Genomic DNA, 25,249 nt, shown 5'->3' with positions numbered 1-25,249 from the left:
TTCAGGTTTTATTTATAGAATATATTAATTGGAATAGTTTGACATTTTGGAAAAAATGCTTACCTTTGGCTAGATTCTTCTCCTTTTTCTAGCCTTTATGCTATGCTGAGCCAACAAGCTGTGGCTCCATATTTTGATGGACAGATTCGAGAGTGGTGTCGATCTTCTCATCTGACTCTCAGCGAGAAAGTGAATACCAAAAAAGTTTTACTAACTGAATAACGGAAACCTGAACTGGTTGTTTACAGCCACACAGAAAGCGACATCAGCCGTCTGTGTGTCACACATGTATTTATTCACATCTTTGTTCCCAGTGGAAAATATTTTATGACAACATCTAACGTATAACTACACACTGACTGTACAAATGTGAGAGAAAAACAAACTACGAGACGATAAATTTGTTTTTGTTTTTTTGTTTTTTTACGGCAGTGGTCTTTCTGTTAATATAAAAAGAAGTTCTTATAAAAGAAAAAAAAGAAGGAAATCGATATTCTTACCATGCATTTTAAAACACATTACGCCACCAACAAAGACAAATGGTTCTATAAACAATAGTGACATAATACATTCGGATTAAAGGTTAAACATAATAAAGAAATGGGAATTCACCGACTACACAGTCTGCTCTAATGAATGATCAGTTCATTTCTTGTAATGTCACATTGTGAACCTGTTCAAGCTTTGTTTTCAATTTGGATTTGTTAATCCAGACTAATTCTTATCATACTGTAATTGGACGAGAGTGGTGAAAATCAGTTTTACTCTATAACCTACTGTTTCGTATAAGGCAGTAGCTAGTTTCTGTTAAAATACACTGAGTTGGATTTCGGTAAACACCTTGCCTCTTTTTCCATCTTTAAAACACAATAGGGTTTGAATCCAGTGTGGTTGTGCAACATCTTAAAAGTTCCTCGACACATTCTCATCTGCCTGTACAATTCATCCAATCCAAGGCACATGGGAAAGTCATTCAAGAGTGTCATCACTGTGTTCAGAAGTTACTTTAACATAAGGACAGCGTGCACACAGACTCTGCCAGAACCAGACAGACGGATCGCCTCCCAAGAAGTCAGGGTTGTGGCAGAAACGAAAAGTCTGTGTGCAGCCGGTGTTTCAACTTCATCCCCTTCATGTGCTGCTGGCCATGGCTTGATTTGTGCCAAAGTTGGGTTTGGTCCTCTTCAGTGGATGCTCATGTAGCTTCCATCCAGGTGAAATCTGCACAGTGAGACAAGAATATGTCAAATCCACTGTAGTTGTGATAACAAGGAACACATGCCTGAACCTTTTGGGGTGGGAAAACTGAGGAATGGAAATGGAAATGGAAAGTTAAAAAAAAAGAATGCATGCAACCTGATGAAATAAATAGACGTACTTCTTAGACATGCTAGCAGCTAAAACGTCCAGACTGAAATATCTCAACTACAGGATGAGTTACCATGAAATTTGATTCAGACATTCATTGTCCCCAGAGGATGAAGCCTTCCGACTTCGGTGATCTCCGGGCGTTTCATCTTGTGCCACCATGAGGTTGAAATTGTCAGTTTTTAGTGAAATGTTTTGACTATGATTGGGACATTTACGTAGGAAACCTTCAGGTTAAACTGTTAAAACACTCATCTTGCACCATCACCAGGTCAAAAATTATATTATTTAGTATATTATTTGTCCAATATTTTATTTTGCCACCAAATAGGCCCTACCTGCAAAACCAATGGTGTTGTTAATGTTGTTAATTTACGTTTAGTGTTAATCGCCAACTGTTACTAGCTAAGATAATTACCATGGTTAGCATTACACCTGCTAACTATCAGCATTTGTACTACCAAGTACAGCCTCATAGAGCTGCGTGTCTTGTGACTTTCTATTCATCGTATGATCACAAAGTGGGGGTATGTCAGGTGCGATACCATCAAGATAGTGAGTGAAACATGTTTGTGCAAATAGAATGTGGTGCATGTGACAAAAAAAAAAAGGAGACGAAGACAGGATGTCAAAATGGAGATGACTGGCAACACGGCACGGAGCGGCCCGCTGCGTTTGGTCTCACCCTTTAAATGCTAGAATTGTTGTCTGACGGTTCGTCTGCACTAGTGGCCTCAGAGCCAACCACCTCAACTGACTCAGATTTTTTAGGCATTGTATCAGACACTTTGTTTTCTGGAGGAAATCTGCACACATGAGCATTAATCAGAAGTCAAGAAAAGGAAAGAGAGAAGATCCTCGTGGGTTATGAGGTTAATAGTTTCAAGTCACACAAGATTAAAGGAAACTCTTTGCAGAGAAACACAATGAGATGTTTTATCCGGAGGCAGAGCAGCAACATGAAACATGTATTACAGGAAACAGGAGTGGCACTGACATCTGTAACCTGCCGCTGAGTATCGACAGGGGGGCGTTAGTAGGCTAATTATTACATCCTTAAGATAGCAAAGCAGCATCCGGAGTACCACTCATAATTAAACTGTAAGAACAACCTCCAGCTGCATCACGAGCTCAGTGCAGAGAATCAGTGACGAGCAGCGCTCACCTGCTGTGTGAAGGGCTGCGGTTGTACGGAGAGGCGGGCGCCCCGGGGTGCGGGTACTGAGGCGTGTCGGGCGTATCGTACTCCGTCAGGCCCACTGCCAGCTGGTTGCGCCAGTTGCCTGAGCTTTCCACTGAGGACACTGCCAACGAGACAAAAAGCGAAAACACTCAGCTGAGCTCTGCGGTAATTGTTGTTATTGGCGACAGTGTTGAGTCAAGCTTAATGTCACGACCGCAAAAACAACAATTACCCTTCATGTGATACGGTAATATGTTATTACAGTGCTGTTACTGCCACTTAACATGCAAACAATTATGATTATAAAGACCCGACCTGACCTTCTTTTTTTGTTGTTCAAATGTAAAATTTATTACAAATAACAGCTTATTATTTCATAATAAATGACGCCTTTGAAGATCAACTGATATATATATATATATATATATATATATATGTGTGTGTGTGTCCATGTATGAACCAGTACATTTAACTTTCCTATATTGATGTTACTTGCAAATTGAGGAAAGAGTTATGTAAATTCCAGCTACCAGGTTTAGGAAATACTTTAAAAGGCCTTTTTAATGTGCAGCAGACGGAATATTTTTTAAATCCAGATGGATTTGGAAATTCTGGAAACACCTTCAGATCAGCACTATGTAACCTCTGAAACCTCCATGAATAAATGTGTATTGGCTGGGTTAGCAGCATAAGGCCAGGTGGGGGATTCAGATTCAGTGTAATTACGTTTTCTTAGGATATTTTCTTTCCGACGCCAATACATCTGACTTTTTTTCAAACTGCTCAAGGACATCATCTCACCTGATGAAAAGGAGGTGGTTCTGCTGGAGTGGCTGAAGGCCGCTGGCATGGTCTGGTACCCCAGGCTGAGCTGAGAGCCGCTGTCGAAGTCATATCCAGCCAGCCTGCCTCCCTCCCTGTGGCCCCTGCTTCGGTGGTACCAGCCTTTGAGATGCTCCGCCACCAAGGCCTTCTGCATGTTCTTGGCCAACAGCTCATTCCTGGGACCCTCTCTGTTCCGCGGCGGCCTCACTGTCGCGTAGGGATTCTGGGAAAGACTGTCCGCCCGGTCGCTGCTGTAATTCCTGAATCTGTCATGTCCGTGATACCCATTTACTTGGTAGGAAGGGTTGACGTTGTAGTGGCCTTCCACTTCATTCTCATACACGTAGGCGCCGTTTGCGCAAGGCTCCATGTCCGGGCAGGGGTAGCCGGCGACGTAGTAGGCACTGGGTGCATAGTTTGCTGAGGTGTCGCATGAATAACTGCAGCCGGAATGGTGCTGGACCAGGTTGGGCATGCTCCCGGTGTTTCCGTACACCTCCACCTTCCTGTGGAGACGATGCATGGTTGAGGTCCGAGAGTCCAGCGTGCTGTAGTGGGAGTTGGCCGCCCCGCAGTAGTCCAGACTGGACTGGCTGGTGTAGGACGAGCAATCCTCCAACACCTCGGTGCTGTTGCTGCGGTGGCCTGGTGACAAGATAAAGATGGGCTTCTCCGAGTCTGTGTCTTTTCTTATCCTGGGCTGCGACTCCAGACTCCCGCTGCGATGCCTGAAGCAATGAGGAGACCCCTCTGACCTGGAGAAGGGACACAAGTTTTAAAACGGCCTCCTAGAAGGACAAAATCCGTTCTGGGATAAGTTTTCTGGATTTCTTTGTGAAAATAAAAAAGGGATGTGGATGAGGGTTTTTGTTTAAAAGTGAGGGAAGGTGAGGAGAAGGAAAGAGTGGGTTGGTAATGCAGCAGACCACACCTGAGCTGGCTGCTGCTGTAGGCATTGCGGGTCATAACCGGGGTGGGAGGCATGCTGCGTGGATCTCTGGGAGGTCTGGGAAGGGTTTTATAGGGACTAGTGTGGGTGGAGGAGACCTCTCTCGGGTTCTGGTAGTAGTGGGAAGAATCCTGGCCTTCAAAAGCTAATCTAAAAGGGTGTGAAGAGGATCAACAACAAAAAAAGGAAAAAGGGATGAGGTGTGAGGAAAGGAATGAGCCCACATGATTAGGCAAATATTGTGGTTTCTGCCAAATCATTAGAAAGTTGCTTCATTACAAGTCAAATCAAAAGTGGCGAAACGAGTTACACGGGCAGGAAACGGGTTCCCCCACCTGCTGTGGTTCTTGTTCTGGTGATTTTCCCTCGGAGATCTCTGTCTCTCCACGTCGTATTCCGGTCCCAGCGACCGCATCGGACTCAGCTGTGGGGAATCTTGGACCGACCGCGACCGCGGCCTCTGACTAACCCCGTCTGAGTCATCTGAATACAGAGAATACGATACTGACAATCATGATCAGCAAGGCAGTGGATTTCCATGCACCAGAATGTGTGTCTTCTTACTCACCATCATCCAGAGGGAGACTAGAGAGAGAGCTACAGTCTGAACGCACAAGTTCATCTAGAGAAAGAGACAATAGCTCCGTGTTTACTGTGAACAGAACTAATCCGGTAAGACCCATCATCCTGCACCGTACCTGCAATGATCACCGAGGCTCGCTGCGTGGGCTTCTTCCCCTTCTTGATTCTATACTGGTTCATCTCATCCTCTATCTGCTGCAGTTTGTGCATGGCATCCAAACAGTTTCTCCTCCTCTTCTTCTTGACAGTTTTGCACAGCTCGGCCTCATTTGCGAGCTTCTTAGCCGCCTCCACGATCTTTTGCTGCAGGGCAAACCTGCTCTCCAGGTTCCTGAGGAAGGGATCCTGCAGCGAAAACACAAGCAGCACATCCCCAGACGTGACAATGAGTGACTCTTCTACACATCGGTGACAATAGTAAGGGAGTGTTTGGTTAAAGGGTGTGATGTTATAAATGTGATTGTCAACAAATTCTATGAAAAGACCAAAACCAACAATACTCTTCATACTTTCCTACATCTCGACTCTAGTCTAAGCTAGTTGATTCTTACTGATGTTGTAAATCTTTAAAAATGGATGTAAAAAGATTATAGTTTAATTTAAAGGCTAGGTGCTTTCCCAAAGCTGGCAGCAAATGTTATTCAAACAAAAGTGCATTGTTGGGGACTATTTTCAACTGCAGATTCGGTGCACTAGGACGTATTTATGGCACCAGAACAGTGTGGGATTGAAAGCTAGGGTTTGTAATTTCTAAGGTACAGAAATGGAAAACAATGGTGCTCTATGAACTTGAACAATTGGAACAAACGGTTAAAAAACAGACCTCGTTGTAGGGGAAAAGGTCGTCTAGCTTGAAAGCGGTGCCAACTCGCCGTCTGACGTGTGGCGGTCTTTCACCTGAAGAGAGGGGATACTCTTTTGGCAGCTTGCCAGTAAGCTCCTGAAAACACAAAACAACACCACCCCTAAATACTTAAATACTCTTTGAGCCATCAATCATAATAATAGGGAGTTCAGCTGACTGAATGTGGCTCTTCAGAAAAAAGAAAAATGTACATGTGCCTTGCAAAATATAGCACCGGTGCAGAAGAAGCGCCATAAAAAATAATTGCTCACCGCCTCTCTCAGGCAAATCTTCTTCAGTTCCTTTGTTTTCTTGGCCAAAATATCTTGGAGCTCTTGCTCTTTTTTCCGAAGTTCAGAGAGTTTCTCCTTCTTCTGTTCTTCACTCATTTCAGAGTCTGCAGAACCTGTGAAAGCAATATTCTTACTATTCTTGCATCTAAAAATGACACACCGTCAGCTGACTTTTCAACCTGTCACCTTTTTACGTTTTAATACACAAAACGGCTCAGTGTTTATGCGTCATTGCTAAGTCGGGGAAACTGAATCAAACAGACACTTCTGCTCCATGCACTGAAATAATGACAACCAACCCGTAGACACCAGGCTCCCATTGCTGGCTGTTATTAAGTTATTCTTCAGGCCAGCGTCTCCCAGTCGGTTTATTTTCGGTCCTCCGTGCTCCGTGAGATCCATGGCGATTTCCTCCACACTTCTTACCGTTCCTAATTTAGTCTAAAAGGATTCAGTAGAAAATGTGCAACACAGATTAGTGGATGGTATTAAAATCGTATTAATAGGAATGCCGGAGCGACACTTACTTTGGTTTGCTTTCTGTCCAAGTAGAACTGGTGCTGGCTAATAGCCATGACCCAAATGGTTTTGATCAAAGAGTGGCTGGCATACCACGTGTGGATGAGGAGGCCCGTCTGCCCAAAGGTGCGCTTGGTTACTGCTCTCCTGTTGCAAAAACACCCCAGGAATAAGACTTTTTTTTCACCCCAACCATCACAATTCAAATAAAGATCATGGATAAATGCGAGAGAGAGAGAGAGAGAGAGAGAGAGAGAGAGAGAGAGAGAGAGAGAGAGAGAGAGAGAGAGAGAGAGAGAGAGAGAGAGAGAGAGAGAGAGAGACTATGAAACTGTAAGCACAAAGAGAATTAAAACAACATAATAAAGGCTGCTCACCTGTGTGGATCATTAACTTCTACAGCAAATTTCTTCTCCCGGAAGTACAAGTTTTCCAGCTGCTTCCACTGGTAAAGCTGGGGGGAGAAAACAAGAGTATATGATATTATATGTATAAATGCAGAGAGTCAGTGCAAGGCCATAATAAATGTTCATGTTTTATTTCAAACAACATATGACTGACATCCCATAAACTACTAGAAAACAAAAAACGATTAGTAGCGCAGGTGTTTTGAATAGCTTGTCATGAAAAAAAAGCCAGACTGTAACATGAACTGTCATTAAAGTCTGGGCCGCCCGCCATGCAAAGTCTGCAATAATGCAGGTGTTAGAAAGCGAAGATCGCCACGAGGGGACATTACCGCACACACACACTCATCGCGGTACACAACACTTTGCGTGGCTCATCACATCCATGCCTGTATCACCCAGGTGCTCGCTGACAAGACGTGAACCATCTATTTGGGTCGGTGACTCACTGTGTGTCTGGACGAGATCCTGAACCAGACTCAGACGGCACACGGAAAACCGATGCTACATGTGGTCACTTTGGAGAGCATTACATTACGTAGATAACACTCAGGAGGTACGGAGAGGTTTTTCTGTTATTCGAGAGATCTAGATATCTATTCCATATTTTGGGATGAACAAGAACAAAAGTCTACCTACATTATTACTTCCAACCAGAGAAAGAAGTGCCTGAACCCAGTCTTACCAGCACAATGGATGTTCACAGGTCCCGTTTTGTAAAGTTATTAAATCCTCCCTGACTCTTCTGTCAACACGAGCACATACTTTGTTCCTTCAGCTCCGTCAGCTCCCGACTTGTCTCCTCAGGTATTCTCAGAACATCATGACGCCCCAAATCCAGCCCCTTTTGCCTTTGACATCACCAGCTCACTCCCTTCAGCCTGCTGCTTGCACAATTTTAGGAACGTGGCAGGCATGTCGGGCGATTACCAGGCTAGATTTCAGATTCATTTGCCAGCATATGAATGTGGATTGTTTGCCCCTGCCACTCACAACCTGGACGACATAGCTGACGGCTCACACACATGGGTGTTTCTCCAATTAACTCAGCAGCTAAAACAACAGCAGTGAAACAAGAAAAGCAGGTTCACACTGAATGTATGATTCTCGCCCACCTCATCGGAAAAACTGTCGAAAAGCCTTATTGTAGCAAAACTGCTCTCTGAGATTTTTGCTCCAATTTTTTTTTGTCAAGTCTGGCCTCGCCTGCTGCTGCAGCAGCTGAAGCCCAACCTTTGTTGGAGCAAAGAGTGAGATAGATGATGCATGAATCGGAGCTGGTGAATCACCACGCTATGTGCATCAGCAGCAATCCTTAACCCTGTGCTATCATGTCCACGCCGGGATTAGTGAGGCAGCGACAGAGCAAGCAGCCATTTTAGAGCAGCAGCTGGGGAATGTTTACCTTTCGAGGTTTCAATTTATCCTGCAGGTCGTACTGGCCGATGCCCTTATAGCTGATACCGAGCCACCACGGGATCCCTTGTTTGTCCTGTGAGGCAAGAACACAGCATGATGGTTGACTCAGTTTAAGGCGTAACCAGCCGTCATTTCCCATAAATCACAGAAGACTCACCTTGACTTCGTAATAATGCACGCCGTAGGTGGGCAACGATTCCACGAGCGTCAAATACCTAGAACAAAAAAAAAACATTTGGTGGTTTACCTTGGAAAATGTGAAAATGTAGAAACGTGATCTCTGTCCAGTGAATCAGTGTTATTGGCCAGACTGCAACTGGAGAGGAGCTATTGATTTCTATCAGATGATGAGAAAAGGAGTGTCGGAGAGAGACGGAGGGAAGGGGGGGGGCTAATAGAGGTGAGAGGAAGATTAATGAACTTAAAGCTTAGGAGCATTCATTGTCTAATTACTGGCGTTGAGCCCTTCTCTTCCATACTTACTGCACAATGGCCTGTCCTCGGGAGACTCCTTTCAGCTGTTTGTAATGTTCAACCACTCGATCCTCACTGCAAGGCCACAGAGAGAAGACGCTTTATTTCACGCTTTGAACTGATGTACGGTAACAGATCATGTACGGTAACAGATCAAGCCATCCTGTGTGGCCGTATTTTAGATGCACATTTTAAAACTTTAGGCTTTCATATAAGCTCTTCCTAGGCGTACCAGTATGCAAGAGATGGGTGTTCCTTTAGTACTTTGGTGGGAAGCGTTGGTAGTTTCTTCAAGTCAGCTCGAGTGTTTTCATCACTGAAACAGAAAAGATATAGAGTATAAAGTTGAGTGGACGCTCTATACCTGCATTTCTTGGATGTTTCATATGTTTTTGTCGGTTAAGTTTTATTGTTTGTTGTTTATTCACAACTGCAACGTTCTACTTTCTACATTTCAGAAGCCCATTGTGAACTTTTGCCTTCAGTATATTTATATGACAGCTGAAGTTACTTGAATAACTATAAGTGCTAAGAATATCTGCCCAACAGTGACAAAAAAGTAGCTAAAATTAGCTCTCGTATCTCAAACAGCTGCACAGTAAAGGACCCGTTCTGCATAAGTCACTTGTAAATATCATAACGAAGACTTCACTCATAAGAACTAAGATGTCAAAAGCCAGGTGGCGACCTGCACAAAGACCTGCAGTATTCCCTCTGATCCCTACAAGTATAATATCAAAAGGCAGATCACACTTGTCTGTTCTCTGCGATACTTGGGCTTCTATCAGCACTTTGAGACTCGTTAGTTGCATGGTGCGAGCTTCACAGCCGTGTGTGGTAAACCTCACATAACACCGCCATTGATTTTTCTGCTGCAGCCTTTCGAATGCCTTCCCTAAAAGCTCACCATTAACTTGTCCCACTGCTGTTAAATACTTCTTACCCGGCTGATAATATGCGCTTACCTTGTGTAGTCTCCCTTCGCCTCCTATAAAAACAAATGCGTGATATCAGATTACATGCTTTTTAAAAAGGGGATTCTTAGATGCACTAATTGTTGTCATTATTGAAGCACTGACCTGCAAAGCATTTGCAGCTAATTTGAAGACGTTTTCACTCTCCACTTCTATAATCCCCTGAGAGAGAGATGTAGATCAATAAGGCGGGGGGGATGAGAAGGATGCAAAGAAATGTAGTCCATGTAGAGAAAGCTGTCTGGATCCAAACATAGAATCTGCTCTGTGTGGCCCTGCAATAACCTCTGCTCATTCTCAGGGATGAACCCTGATGGGGTTTTTTTCTATTCCAGACTGTCTACTTTACATTCCAGCCAGCAGAGTGGGAAAACTGTGCCCTGCAGCTATTGTCTGCTAAGCTGCAAGGGGTCTAGAGACAGTGACTCATCGGGGAACTGCTGAGAACAAAACAACCAGCATCATTTTTCATTACCTCAAAAATAAGAGAAAGAAAAAAACACTTACATTGTAGACAGCGGATTTTGCATTCAGGAAGAATAACTCGACCGTTATGATGTCCTTAAGCTGGGTTATGTTTTCTACATAAAACCTATGAAGGACAAAAATATAGATGCACACGCACACCAATTTAAAAGGTTAAACACAGCCATTTTGACATTTATATGTACACACAAGGCAATCAGGACGGGAACCACACTGGGCATTTTGTTGACAGCTTTACAAAGTAGTGCTCCCTGCTGGAAGTCTTGTGATTTGCATGAGAAGAATGAATTAATACCTGACCAGGAAGTTGAGGGCGATGGGCCCGGACTTCTTTAAAAAGTCGTGTTCAAGGACTCTGCGATCCATCTGCAACCACTTACGCTGATCACTGCAAAAGAGAGCGTGTGGACGTGTGGACATCTGTAGATATTCAGACTACCGAAAAGAAATCAAACCCAACAATTTACAATTTACATACTTGTCATTGAAATACGCCAGTCCAAAGAATTCCTTCTCTTTGAGGTTGAAGTGGGATGAAACCAAGTCGAGGAGTTCGTACGACAGCAGCTTAGGCTGTGGAAGGAGGTTTGGATTTAGCTGTGCACATACTGTCATTCAAATTATTTGCTAAAGATCCAGAGTAAAATGATTGTGTTAAATGTGTATTTTCTTTGTTGTTGCATTGCCTGCAAAGAGAAGTTAACTGAACAGGATTTAGTTGTGCTAACAGTATTCAGGGACGTAACCCGGGTTACCCATCCTGAAATTATACATTTTAGTGGAATGTGATGGAGGGAACAACTCCCTTCCAATCCTATTTCTAGAAATTGTTTAATACATACCCACTGAAAGCATGCCACATGCAGCATATCATTACATTAAAGAAACATCTCTATGACATTATTGTTTATTTTTAAAACTGCACTACTACTAGACTGTCACTTGGGGGCAGAGGAAACGAGATGTGAACACTGACATAATCCTTTAAGCAAAGGTGCAAGACACGGCAACCGTTCGCATTTTCATTGCATCTCAACGGCTCTGACCATTGCAACCGTGATGAAGAATCCTACTGCTTTTCCAGGCAAGACCCCGTTTAGCATTCGAGTGCTAGGATTGGCTAGGCGGCCATGCTTGCTGAGGTGCCGTTAACCTGATGGGCTCAGCTCCTCTGCCCCGATCAATGGGCTTTGCTGACGCCAACTACTTGATGTCAGAGTCAAACCTTAACCTATAGACTCTGCTCTTAGAGCTACGCACGGCAGGCCTCTTTAATAAAGTCAAGTTTGCACTGGTATTCAGAATTACACCGAAAGGGGTGACAGCTAACGCCGCTAACAGTGCAAACAATAGCAAAATGCTAACAGTGTTTACTTTAGGGGGGGGGGGGGGGGGGGGGGGTTAGGCTTCTGTGTTGTTGGTCAGGATGGCATTATCAGCTGTAACAGCCGTAGGAGCAAAGTGCAAAGAGGCAGCGATTAAGCAGCTAGCACGCTCACATGCACGAACATGTGCTAAAAGCACGAACAAAGCACAGAGGGAAAGAGACGCCTTTCTCTGCTTTTACATAGCAAATCGTTGTGTGATAGCAATGCTCTGTATAAGTAATTGAGCACTAAAGATCCCATATTATGCTGTTTTTCATCAATTCCACACAGCTGTCAGAGGTCCAACAACTCTGTATTTGATATGCATTGCCCCAAACCCATCCATGGTCCTGAATTTCAGCTGTCTAAAAGTTGCTCAAATGAGCTCTCCTGGGAACAGGCTGTTTCTGTGCCTGCACCTTTAAATGCTAATGAGCTCCGTCTGTCATCGCCTACTTGGAGAGAGACGGAGACGATGCCGCTTACGCTAGCGGCAGCATATGCCAATGTTTGCGGTGGCTGTATCGCTATGGCTGCCTATGTGGCTCAGGTGAAGTTGCTGGGTCCCGTATGGTTGGGACAGATCCTTTTACGAGGGTCAGTGTCGAGGCAAAGCCAGCTTTGTACTGACCCTCGTTACTGAAGCAGTCCGATGTGAAGTGGTTAGCACACACATACAAGCTAATACAGACCGGCACATTCTCATTAATAATGAAACGCTAGCGACCAGACCCGGACCGTCGTGCACGGCGCTCTGTTGGACACTCGGCCCCGGGTTCCGTCCGACCGGAGGCAGCAGTGAAGACACACCAGAGCGCGTGAGACAGAGGGAGGATTGTCTCCAGCTTCACCCGCACCGGGATTTATTCAGGGAGCACCAGCCGGATCACCCTAAGCTCTCCCTGCTGTGTTGTGAAACGCCCCCTCTCGGATATCTCCTATCATTGCACAGAGGAGTTCGGCCTATGCAAATGACTCCTTTCATTACGTTTAACAACAGGAGCTGAATCTGAACACCCTGTAGGAGCGCCGTTGTACCAGTGGGGGGGCTGCAGAGACCATGCAGGAGCTGCTTGTTTCCTCATTCTGGGAGTTGACAAGCTCAGGGAGGACCAGTTTATAGGTGTAGAGACCAGAGAAAACCTGTTTTCAATAATATGGGACCTTTAAGAACTTCGTCACAGCTACAGCTGCTTATTTACACATCCAGCAGATTCGGAGCAACATTGGCATTTACTTGGATTCGTGGCTTCTGACCACATGATGAGTCATCAGGTTCATCAGCTGAACTTTATTCACCACAAACTCTTAAGAGAAATATTTTACTCTTTAGTTGCCAAATGTTCCAGTATGTTCAACAGCGAGTTGCTAGCAGTCTGTCTTGCTGTGTAAAGATGACTTTTAGAGGTTTGACATCACACATTTCATCTATTGTTATCATAAAAACATTGATTATAGCCACTTTCCGTCGGGACATAAACATTCATACCTGAACCAGCAGCTCCAGCTTCCTGTCGTCCAGCAGCAGCACTTGGCACAGTCTGCCCTCAGTCATCTGCAGGGGAAAGAATAGAGGAAGTGGAAGGCTTGAGGCACAGATTGCAAGCTGTGCATCACCACAAGGTGGAATGACATCAGGTCTGGTGTATTGCTAATGTTTTTATAGCTACAGCACTGGAATATCTAAGAGTCTTAAACTATCCGTATAAAAGGACTTGGTGGTAAATACAGAAAAAAGAACTGTCGATGACAATAAAACCATTGTCTTAAGGATTTATTGCCATGGAAACCAAAGGAAGGATTTGCACCATTTTGAACTCGTCACGTTTAACTTTTACTCTTTCAGTTGCTGAGCCTTTCCAGAATTTGAGTGAGGAAATATCCAGTGTAGGAATGTACATTTACTCACGTACGTACTTTTATTTGATACTTCCATCTACTACATTTCAAGGGGAGATATTGTATTTTTACTCCACCACATTTATTTGATAGCTTTGGTTACTTTGCATATTCAGTTTTACACACAAAACATGCATCATTATGCAATTCTAGAGAATAAACTACCCAATAATATAAAAGTAATTCAAATCTCCACCAGCCACATAAAACGCTGTTCGGACATAAATTCAACAATAATGTACACATGCATAAGAGGTATATATAGTGTTTAAGTACATTTTGTCGGTAAAACATATGTACTTTTACTTACGTAAAGCGCTTTTACTTTATACTGTTGTATATACTAAATACATTTTCGACCACTGCTAACATCTTCATAATTACAAACTTTTCATCCTGTTCAAAAAAACATTTACGCTTCAAGTTGTTTATAACCGTAAACTACTGCCTCAACTCCATTAAATCCAGTTCTCTGATATTCGTACCCACAGGACACGAAGAAAATCACGTTTGCTTGTGCGACATCATTTTCGGACCATAGTTGTCCCCTCAAACAGCGATTCTCATCACAGAAGCAGCTTGACCTACTAAGAAACACTGAAAGCGCTGAGCGTCTGATAAATCAAACAGCTGGTAAAAACGACAGATTGAGGTCTACCAGTTTCACAACATAACCTGCTCACGACACAGAAAAAGAAACACCTTTCACGCGGATTCAACAGCCTCCTCTCCTGACAGAATTAGGCTGATAACAACTTCTAAGACTCGGAGTGAACAGAGCAGCTTGCTGTACCTGGTAAACCTCTCCCGGGAGAGCGCAGGTGTGGATGCACCCCCGACCAGACCTCATCCTTTTAATAAGAGTCTCCTCTCGGATCCAGACCGTGAAATTGTTAGCTTTGACTGAGCAGCATCAGACGATTGGGATTAAACCCGGCGACTTGTACCATCCAGTTTATTGCCCGAGCAGTCGTGCTTTAGCTGTGTGCACCGACGGCTTATACAGCCAGTTCATGTGAAACCAACAGCTGACTTGGAGGCTGGGTCACAATCCTGACCACAACTTTTTTCTGCTTCTCAATGTGAACAATAGGGGGGGTCAGACAGGAAACACAAGTGGTCGAGATAAGGTGTCGAGCGTGTCCATGTGTCTGAATATACTGAGACGCTCAGGTTCTGCTCTGTGGCTGAATGGGTTTCAATCTGACTATCAGGTTTCTCCGACTTCCTTTTCGTCTACATTTTAACTAAGTGATTTGATAAAAGAGCCACTAAAGTGTTAGAGGATTTACTTTACAGACTCGTGAATTCCCTTCTTCTCACACAGCTGCACTAATAAATGGATTAAACCAATTGCCCCGCTGCGTGAATGGGACACACCCAGTCCTTTTCTTTAAACTACACCATCAGTAATGATAAAATGAGCACTTTGTCAATAACAGCCTCCAAATAATGTGTCTTTCTTCTTCGCCACAGTAATAATTATCTTGCACAAACTTAATTTATATAGTGCACGACGTTCAAATCAATTCAATTCATTTGGAGTGTGGCTGCTCGTGACAATCACCAGGAGTATTATTACATTGATTTGAGCTTTGATTTAGGTATGACTGCATGGTGGGGGGGGCGGGGGGGTCACACAGTTTGTCTCTGGAGCATGACATGACTGACACATACAGTAAAAGCCACTGGCCACTAGATGGCGCATGGATTATTATTTTTCTAAGTGGAGAAGTTGTTCATATTGAGAAAATGGCCTCTTAAACAAGCATGAGCCATTGAGGAATTGCCATAAGCAGTTATTAGCTCAGCAGACGAGAGTCAAATCCAGCTGGGATGGCTGGTACTTATATGAAGTGAGTGGGAGGAGGAGCCGGGGAGATTTAGGAATCTACACTATTAATCATCCAGGAGCTATAATCACTACGAGGACTGCTATTTATATGTGACAGGGCAGCCCAGAAACCCTGACTAAAGGGAGCAGCTTCTCCGTCAAAACGCAGAGAAGTCGCCAGTGCAGGCTGGGATTTCAAACTGGTGGACACACAATAATCAGCAATGCTCATGAACAACAGGGAACAACTCGTGATTATTTTCATCACCCTTTAAAAGAGAACATAGTCTGGAAACCAAACTTAACATCTTCAAATTGATTGTTTTGTCAGTCAAAAGCAGCCGATCCTCACCTTTTACAATCTGGAACCAGCAATTAAGTGGTATTTTAGCTCCAAAAGTGACCTAAAGAGTCATTTTACTCAACTAATTGTTGAGTAAAATGACTCTTTGATGATAAAAATCTCATGATGCACTTTTCGTCACAGCAGATAGCGCCGCTTTCAACCAAAAACAATCCATTCAACTCCCATAAAGAAGGCCAGCCTTGGACCCTGTGGGGTTCAAGACAAGCATTCAACCTTCATGTAAAAAGAGATACGCGGGGAGGAGATGAAAGAACTGTCAGTCTTTGTGTTCGTCTCTCCGGAGACGCTGCAGGGTGCAGGGGTTGGCTGTAGTCTGGAGCCGGAGGTTGGCATATAGACAGCTTGTTATAGTGTGCTGCGGTGGAGACTTGGAGACGGTGCAGATGTGACCTCCTTAGAAAAAAAAAAATCACATCTCAAGATCTCATTCTGATGGTGAGCAGGTAATGAATGGAACATTAACTAATTTCATTAAAAAAAATGACACCATGACGCCACCACCAGCTTGAAAGCTGTACAATTAGCTTAAAAGGAGAATCTCTCCATCTCCTGAGTAAACTGACTGTCAGTGTTTAATACGTCACTCTGGTTAAATGTCGTGTCCAGACTGTAGCCCAGCTTATCTCAGTTTCCCCGTTTTCATGCATTATTAATGAAGGGCTGGTATCACACACAAGTCGGTGTCTGCTCTATGCTTACATGTTCTTTTGTAGACACCCACTACAATCAGACAAGGCTGGAAATAATTAGAGTTTATACATTCCCACACTGGTTTACTTTAGATAAGAAATCATTTTAAAAGCCACTCCGGCAAAGACGCGGATTCACCAAGACGAGAAGCCAAGAAAAATCTAAAATAAAACCTGTGAATTCAAGGTGACACCCAAAACACACTAAGTTCTGTGTTTGGCGGTTTCACAGTTCCTTTATAATGTTATGACAACAGCTGTAGCGGATGTAGCTGACCTTTAACCCCGACTGTAACAACATAGAGACCTGCATGACTTCACACAACTGGATTACTCGGCTCGTTTTTATTGTGAAATAAAAGGATAGTCACATTGGTTTTTGGCAAGAACATCTCCTAAAGAAATCTCGTTGACAGGATGCTTGATTTGTAGGCGTATTGGCAAAGAAAAAGGGATAAATAAAACACTCAAAAAAACTCCTTAGAACAGCGTGAAAGCCAAGGCTGTGGGCTGAAGGATACGACGAGCTTACATGAACCCTCATCTGATTTCTCATCATGACTCATGTTGTCAGCGGTCAAAAGGTACGTCTGTCCAGCGTCATCTCCCAAAGACAACAAGCTCGGCTGTTTGCGATATCCGGAAAATTCATGAACGGATATTATGGTGAAATTAGGAAGATACAATTTGACACCACATCTCCTGCGATAAAAGGGCGGGTTGCATCACAGAGGAGTCATTCACTTGAATGATGTCATCATGCAGTAAAGGTTGTTACCGTCACCCCGAAAAGGACGAGGTCTACCAAAGCAGTAGGACGTTGTGATATATTCTCTGGTGGCCGTCCTACAACTGTAAGTAGCAACAGCAGACGGCTATATTTTATGAGCAGCCATAGTGACAGCAGTGGTCAAATCTGCTTCTATCAGCCTCTGTAGGATTGTAATGCTAGAAGTAGAGAAGCTACATAAGTACAAATATCGAACTTAGTCATCTCAGATGACGAGAACGATTCTGGTGATTCAATAAATAAATAATCTATATAAAATAACCACATGGTAAAACCTATTTTAGTACACCCCTGTGTGAATTAAATACTTGACAAATGAAAATTGACTCTGATGTTATTAAGAACTTGAGTGCAAAATGAACATAAGATTTTTAAGTGATAGACAAAGAAATTATTCAATATTTCCACCGACTGTTGACATGCATTCTGAAAGAGTAATCTGATTACATTAATAGTCAGACTTCACTGGAGTACTCCCGTAAACAGACTTATCAATTCAGATTTCCAGAGACATAATTATTGTGTCAGGATGTAATCACAATATGATTCCATTGAAAAACGCTAAATTATGACCTGGAGCACTTATGACTGTGAAAGCCGCCACATAATCAAAGAAGGAAAGGACTTAATCACTCGCTAGTGTCTAATTAAGTCTTATTAAGAAGTTCTCTAGTAAAACCACACAGCATTTCTAGCATGGTTGTGAGGTCAAAATGTTAACATGCACTCGTTCAGCAGGTATAATGTTTACTGTGTTAGCTGCCTTACTTTAGCATGTTAGCACGGCAACATTCGCTGGTTACGACTAAACACAAAGTGCAGCTGAGGCTGATGGGAAAGTCGTTTTCTCGTTCGTCAAAGCGACGTACAATGAGAGCATTTAAACTCTACAGGAATCAACAGCTATGTGTGATTAAATCAGGCCAGTTATTAGTAGCGAAGGAGTTTTTGTGCTGGAAGTATAAACGTGGTGAGAAACGTTTCCAAAATAAGTTAAATGGGTTCATCATCTGGGGAACGTGAATGTGTTCGTTGTGATATCTTGAGATAAAACGAAGGGTGGCCCTGCGATAGACTGGTTACCTGTCCAGGGTGTACCCTGCCTTCACCCAATGATAGCTGGGATCGGCTCCAGCCCCCCCCCCCCGTGACCCTGAATACAGGATAAGCGGTAGACAATGGATGGATGGATGGATAAAACGAAGGGTAGAATTCCATCGGTCCGGTGTGAAAGTGCTAAGGTTGAAGATATTTTAATAGCCCTAACTGCAGCATCTCAGCGCAGAATTTAAATACCTTCCAAGCGTATAGACACAAAAAAAGCAATCAGGACAGCTTTACCACCAGTTGCCCTCATTTTCCGGGTTTCACCGTCGTCCCCACTGACACTCCTGCTATCACCAAACTGCAGAGTTTCATTATGGAAAAACTGCAGTGACTTTCTGCAGAGCTCAGGGACGAGGCTCTGAATGACAGATGCGAATGGGTGGAGGAAAACCATGGAACATGATCAAATTTCAAGATCTGAATGAAGATCAAATTGGGTCTGCAGCCGAGTGAGAATTCACAGGAATATTAGCTGAGATACAATCAAGTTATATATCTGTTGTCTTTACCTTAACTGGGAGGTTTTGCTTCTCTTCTTTCACCATATTCTATACTTCTGATTTATCCCCTCTGTGTATGGTGTATGAATACACGATTACTTGCCTGTCCAAAAATAGATCTGTCTTTAGCACATTTTTTGCAGAAAGTCTTTGATTCCTAAATGGACGATTGCCCGCCGAGCGCTGAGACACTTCTCAGCAGCATCAAACACCTGCCTCTTTAGGCAAGGATGCTCCTGCCAAATACGTGTCGAAATACGTGATTCTGTTGAAGAGGCATTGAAGGCGTTAACCACAGGCGTGACTTCCGTGACCCCTTCGGAGAAGAGTTTGTCAGAAAACGTGCCCCCACCATGTCGACGGGCGGGTGTGATGGACGACGCAGGACATCCTCTCCCAACGAAGAGGAAGAGCAACAAAAGTTTCACGCTGGACACGTGTGTCATAGGAGACACGGGCCATCACAACTACAGTTCCTGTTTACAACGCCCGACGCTTTAAATACACACAGGCATGCGTGTCTTCCTTCAACTCTGAGATAACATCAGCAGGTCAGTGTCCGTCTGTGCGGGGATTCTTGTTTTTACCCCAGAGGAGGAGGAAGAGATAGAGAAAAGGACATTTTTAAAAGGAGAAAATCATGACAGGTAACAAGGAGGATGCCTTGGCCTACCTGCGACTACAACGTGTGAGACATGACTAAAACCGTAGTCACAAATCACATACGCTTCCAAACAGAAAATACAACGCACAAAGATGAGGTAATGCTTTGGACAGGATTTTTTTCATTCATACTATAGAAATACAACTCGCGTCTCCACATTAGATTCAATCAGACCAGACAAGTGGCTCATAAAACTACTTTCTTAAACAACTTCAAAGACAATGCCATCTCATATCCACTATAAACAGCAGTATTGTCCACACAGCATCCCATAATGAGAGGAACCCACCCTAGGGCCAGTTTCCAGTGTGCAGGGAGAACAATGAATGTGCTACTGTGGGCTACTGTACTGTGTATATGGGTGGTGTTCCACCTGAGTCCCAACGACTAACACACACATGTGTCCAAATAAAAACCTCACTTATCCTCTTTTTACTGGAGGAAATAAAAGGGAGAGCCAAACCCATGCGATCTCCAAAGATGCTCCCTCCCTCTGCCTCCCTCCAGCCGGATCACACGCGCCCATGCCTCGGTCTACTTTGTCTACTCGCAGCTCATTAATGAGGCCGGTAGTATCCGCTCCATCTCATCACATATCGCCTTACCTTCGCGCTCCTTATATCCCGCTTAGGTATCGATAAGGTACGGCTTCCCCCCGCATATTGATCACCACCCTCCGTCTAGCTGTCTCCCCGGCTGAATTTGCCAGGGAGGGGAGCCGCCGAGCAGCCGCTGTCCGCGTTCATCCTCCGGTACTATACTGTAGCGCGCACACTCGCCTCGTATTGAGCCACACTCACCACGCCTTCACCCGCCGGCTATTATGTGAACAAGCCCCGCATCCCCTCCCTCCCTCTCTCGCTCCCTCCCTCCCTCCCTCTCTCATCCAGCAGCTGCCGGCCGGCCTGATTCACACTGAATCCTCATAATGAAGAAGGCTTGGAGGGAGGCTGTGTGTGTGTGCTGAATTATACCACACACACACACACACACACACACACACACACACACACACACACACACACACACACACACACACACACACACACACTTGTATTTATGTGCCTGAAAGCAAAACATATATGTTTATTCTGAGACCTTATCACACTAAGTGGATTTCGCCCTTATCTCCGAATTCAAATCCAATGTCCATATGGTGGTACCTTGTGTCTATTGCACTCAATATTTAATTTCTGGAGCCCTTATTGTGTCATATAATATCAGTTTGTTCATTTGGCAGCATCTACTCTTCAGGGAGAGAAATATACTGAAGGCCTATAATTAACAAGATTACAATGTCACCATTAAAACCCAACTTATATGACTGGCAAACATAAAAACCGTGATCGGAAACCAAAAACAAAACAATAAAGCAGGTAAGGCTTTAGATTACAGCCTGTACAAAATTGTCATTATTTAGGATTATATTTAATACTTATTGGGTACCTGTTTGTACTGTAAGTACAAGGAGAGAAGACAAAGGGAAAAGTAAAGTGGGTTAATAAGTATTTTTGGTTTACTGACTACCTATTTAATAATTACACGGTACAGTGATTGCTGTGAACAATGGGGCCTTATTAAATAACTGTGGGTAGCCTATATAGAAAATATTATGTGTTTTACTGTTAGCATGTCATACTGTACTTTTAGAACCTTTCTTTTAAATATTCATAGGACATTTCTGTCTCGGCAATAATCCAGCTAACAGGTTTTTTATGTATGTTAGTCTGCTTGGGTGGACTGTATTTGCACAAAGGATTTTTTTTCTCTCTTACTGGCCGGCAGCAATAAAACAGGATCTCAGTGACAAAAAAAAGAAAAGATGAGTCTGAGTGATGTCAGACAACCTCTTAAACACAGGAAACGATAACCATTCACGGCGTATCATTTGATCACAATGTATCTGACCATCGCCATCAGCTGCAAGAAATATTAGAGTATACACTGATGAACGCTGGCACCGAGTGACATATTAACTTATTTGACGTGTCCCTCTCTCAGGGTTTGTGTTCAGCACTCCTAATGGACAAAAAACATATTTATAAAGGACTTTGCAGCTTCGACATACGTTGACCTTCACTGAAATGAGGGTCAAGGCATTCAGCACTATTTACAGAAAGTTTGCACGTCGTTCAATAGCAAAAAACTGCTTCAGTGTGTCTTTGTTGTGCAGAATATACACGCTAAGCAAAAGTAAAATACCAGTTTGGCTGCTATATGCGTTATGCTAAGTTTATTTACACGTCACTAAACATCTTTGACACGCACAATTCCAAACACGCCATACTGTTCAACCAGACTTGGTGTGTGTGTGTGTGTGTTACCACATGTGATATTCATTTGAGCTCAGGAGTGACGGTGTCACTGAAATATTCATTACCCGTCTTTACCCTATACTCCGCTGGTAATTTTCCAAAGAAGCACAGCGATCTAATTAAAAAGTCCACAAAGCAGCTTCTACTTCTGTTAAACAAATCAAAATATTGAGTTTTATTGAGACGGGCACCCTGATAAACAGCATTTAAAAGGTCAAGTAGCTGTACTGCTGTATGTCTTCACAGTCTACAGTAAACGCTGTAGACTGTGATGACATCAGACATGAATAAGTATCTCATTAAGATCCCCCAAAACCATCTGTCCAGTGAGTCGCCTCCTTGCAGGAAAATCTTCTCGTAGACAAAAGGGCAGGATTCCCTCGTTACCCCTCATTAGTAATTCAATTAGATCATCAATGGCAAGCTGTATGTTTAATGCATTCATGGAATACATCTAAGTGAGTGCTTTTATTGTGTGTGTGTGTGTGTGTGTGATGACTGGTTTATAAATCTCTCTCCAGATCCAGCAACGTAAACATTAGCTTCAAATCAGCAAGAATGTGTGCATGTGTATGGTTGCATTTCATTTGCATAAAAAGGTTGCTTTTATTTCTGGCGGATATCGTTGCATACTCGTTCATGGAACTTTGCAAGTCTGTAAGCAGCTCATCATCCGTCCATTTTGGGCAATAAAAACAATGTAAATTTACTTCACAAAAACCACGCAGTTGCATATGTGTGTATGTATTTTCATGCATAATTAGTGGTGCCCAATTACTTTTAAATCCCCATTTAAGTATAGTCAAATGTTGCTTGGCAGATGCTCCATGCAAACGCTGTCGCCACCCATGACAACAATAGAAAGTGAAGGAGCTGAACAACTACATACTGAAACACTTTGAATAAGGGTGCTGCAAATGTTGTGTACAGAGCTTCTCAAAACATTTGCAGTGAATGGAAAAATAACCTCACGTATGAGCTCAGAAAGTTTTGGAAGCAACTGTGCGTCTATAAGCAAACGCTGTGACACACGTGGGATCAACACGACAGAGAGAGGGGCCTATATTCAGCAATGATGCACATCGGAATGAATTATTAAATGTGTCTAGTTTTGGAGATGTTGCATATAACTTTCACAAAAGTGACATTATTTTAGCTTGAAAAGGTGTCTTGTGTTAAATATTTAAACTTCCCCGCAGGGAAGCAAACGTATGAAACAAGTGTTCACTTCATTCTCTAATGCATTCGTTACCTGTACTGGGTCTGCTTCTTTATTCAGTTTTATTTCCAGGACAGACAGACAGTCAACACCAAACTTAATTAATATCCTGGAGCACCCGGACACCTTTGGTTCATATTCCAGGTTCTTGTTTTGACTGCAACATCCATGAAGTGCTCTCTGGCGAAACGGCTGAAAGTCGCTGATGATTGGTCGACGGCGGTGAAAACAACAGGGTGAAGAGGACTTGTCTGGTCACACCTTTCTCTCCCCTTCTTAGCCTACATTTCAGGTCGTGCTCTGTCTTGTTAGCCAGCAGTGTTTGCACTGGCTGCCGTACTGCTTATTAAATCTGCACGGCTGTGTAAACGATGATGTATTAGTCTCGCCTGTAATTACGTCCATGTGGTCAGTTATCTATTGGCACAAGTCCAGTATGTTGCTGGACTTGTGCTGTCAGTGTTCACCGCTGAATACACACACACACGTTGGAATGGCCCAATGTTGTGATTGCACATAAGAGGCTCGAACAATGACCGTTTGCTCGACATTACCTGATTGAAAGCTCTGGCGGTCACAGGTTCGTGTTTAAATCAGTCCCCAATTCAGAATATGTCTGTATGCTGGAATCCAGAGATCGTCAACAGGGGGTCCGCAGACTTACTGGTCCCCAAAATTATTTGATGCAAAAATGTTTTTCTTCCAATAATTAAAATATGTCCAAAAATACACTTTAACATGAATATAACGTATAATAAGAACATATAAATCTTCCTATTTGTTAAATGTTGTGTTTTGAAATTATGATTGTATGGTAATATAGAATTAATCCGTCAACTATTATTATGTTAATCGTTTAGTATTGTATACATACATCGTTACAAAGTACTTTTATATGTGGCATAATTACAGTATATTGGCCCAGTTTAATAAGCAACTCAATTTATAAAATATGTAATAGGGGGTTCTTCTCTGTGTCACTTTAAGGGGCTCTTGGCCTAAAAAACGCTGAAGACCTCTGCTGTAATCTAATCCAGATTGGATCAATATATTGGTGACACTATATGGGTTAACTTTAATATTCATGGGTTAAAAAAGAAAAACATGAAGTCACCATTCAAAGACATGTTGATCTTATGTTTTAGATTATCGTTCATGGAATTTACCCAGACTACTAAATGGATATTTTTAGACACATTTGAGTGAAATATTAATTATGTATACACTATACCCAGTAGAGGAATTACAAAGGGCATTGTTGTCTATAAACTCTGGGGGCCTCCCTCAGCTGGAGGCCCCTTTGTAATCGCCCAGAATGATGTTGTCTAGTCTATTGTGTGCCTGCTGTCCTGGTCGAATGAAGCCCTGCAGGTCTTGCATCACGTCTCCTTATCTGACGTGAAAACTTGCTTTTCTTACGTCTCTGATCATCCGTGACAAAGAAAAATGTCTCGTACAGATTCTGCTTTCTATTCTAGTTACGTCTGTCTTCAATCATCATGACATTCCAGGTGTTTTTATATTTTATTGATTTTTTTTAAGTCTGTGCTTTCCAGCAGGAGTGCATTTGCATGATATTTGCCTTAGTAAAATGGAGACTTAAACCAGTTCAGCAGGATGAGGCTAATGCAAATATTGAACTTTAATTTCCATTTTGTGATAGAAAGTGCCCCCCTAGAGGGCCCACACTATGTGGCTTCTCTAGCTATATACTGCCCCCAAGGGGTGGATCGGAGTAAGAGCGAGGAGACCGAACTGAGCCGAGAGAAGGGAGCGAGGGCCCGAGAAGGAGCTGAGCAGGGAAGTCAGGTCAGGCTGTCTGCACAGGAAACGGTGGGAAACGAGAGGCATGAGAGGGTCGACAGAGGGCTCCAGGTTTGTTATGATTTTTGGTGCATGACTGAACTGCAGAAACAAGAATGCATGGTTTGGGCTATACAGTATATTATCCACAATGTAATGATTGTGTGTTTTGGTGCAAACATAGAGTGTAGATGCAGCAGTGAAGCGGCGACCAGATGATTAAGTGAAATCTATTCTTATGGAAATCCTCCTTTTTATGATGGAATGACATCATCATTGGATTCTTTCAGCGTGTAACGCTTATTCAAGGTCAGGCTATATGTATGTAGGCTATAGGGAGTTTGGTCCCTTGGGCATGATCATTATAATAAT

The 25,249-nt window shown here is 43.1% G+C and overlaps 1 protein-coding gene across 4 annotated transcripts; it reads right to left on the bottom strand.

The window, feature by feature from the left end:
• Positions 1–274: 274 nt before the first annotated feature.
• On the bottom strand, positions 275–20,273 carry frmd4bb (FERM domain containing 4Bb). 4 transcript variants are annotated; one of them, XM_084015632.1, is made up of 24 exons: positions 20,146–20,273; positions 13,180–13,245; positions 10,802–10,896; positions 10,619–10,711; positions 10,345–10,429; positions 9,943–9,999; positions 9,829–9,851; positions 9,096–9,179; positions 8,873–8,938; positions 8,547–8,604; positions 8,376–8,462; positions 6,941–7,017; positions 6,572–6,710; positions 6,344–6,485; positions 6,024–6,157; positions 5,731–5,847; positions 5,024–5,252; positions 4,894–4,947; positions 4,661–4,808; positions 4,308–4,475; positions 3,353–4,131; positions 2,534–2,672; positions 2,054–2,174; positions 275–1,221 (listed from the first exon to the last, which is right to left on the bottom strand). In XM_084015632.1, exons 2-23 carry the CDS (start codon positions 13,243–13,245, stop codon positions 2,057–2,059), a joined length of 2,958 nt encoding a protein of 985 aa, XP_083871758.1. In that variant the 5' UTR covers positions 20,146–20,273; the 3' UTR covers positions 275–1,221; positions 2,054–2,056. The 4 variants fall into 4 exon arrangements, with proteins under 4 accessions (XP_083871758.1, XP_083871757.1, XP_083871759.1 ...); XM_084015631.1 differs by lacking the exon at positions 20,146–20,273 and adding an exon at positions 14,383–14,454; XM_084015633.1 differs by lacking the exons at positions 2,054–2,174; positions 20,146–20,273 and adding an exon at positions 14,383–14,454.
• Between the last annotated feature and the right edge of the window lie 4,976 nt (positions 20,274–25,249).

The sequence above is a fragment of the Eutrigla gurnardus genome (assembly GCF_963514095.1).
Source record: "Eutrigla gurnardus genome assembly, chromosome: 8".
Taxonomy (NCBI): Eukaryota; Metazoa; Chordata; class Actinopteri; order Perciformes; family Triglidae; genus Eutrigla; species Eutrigla gurnardus.
The sequence above is the reverse complement of the archived record's forward strand: the minus strand, read 5'-3'. Positions and strand labels throughout refer to the sequence as shown.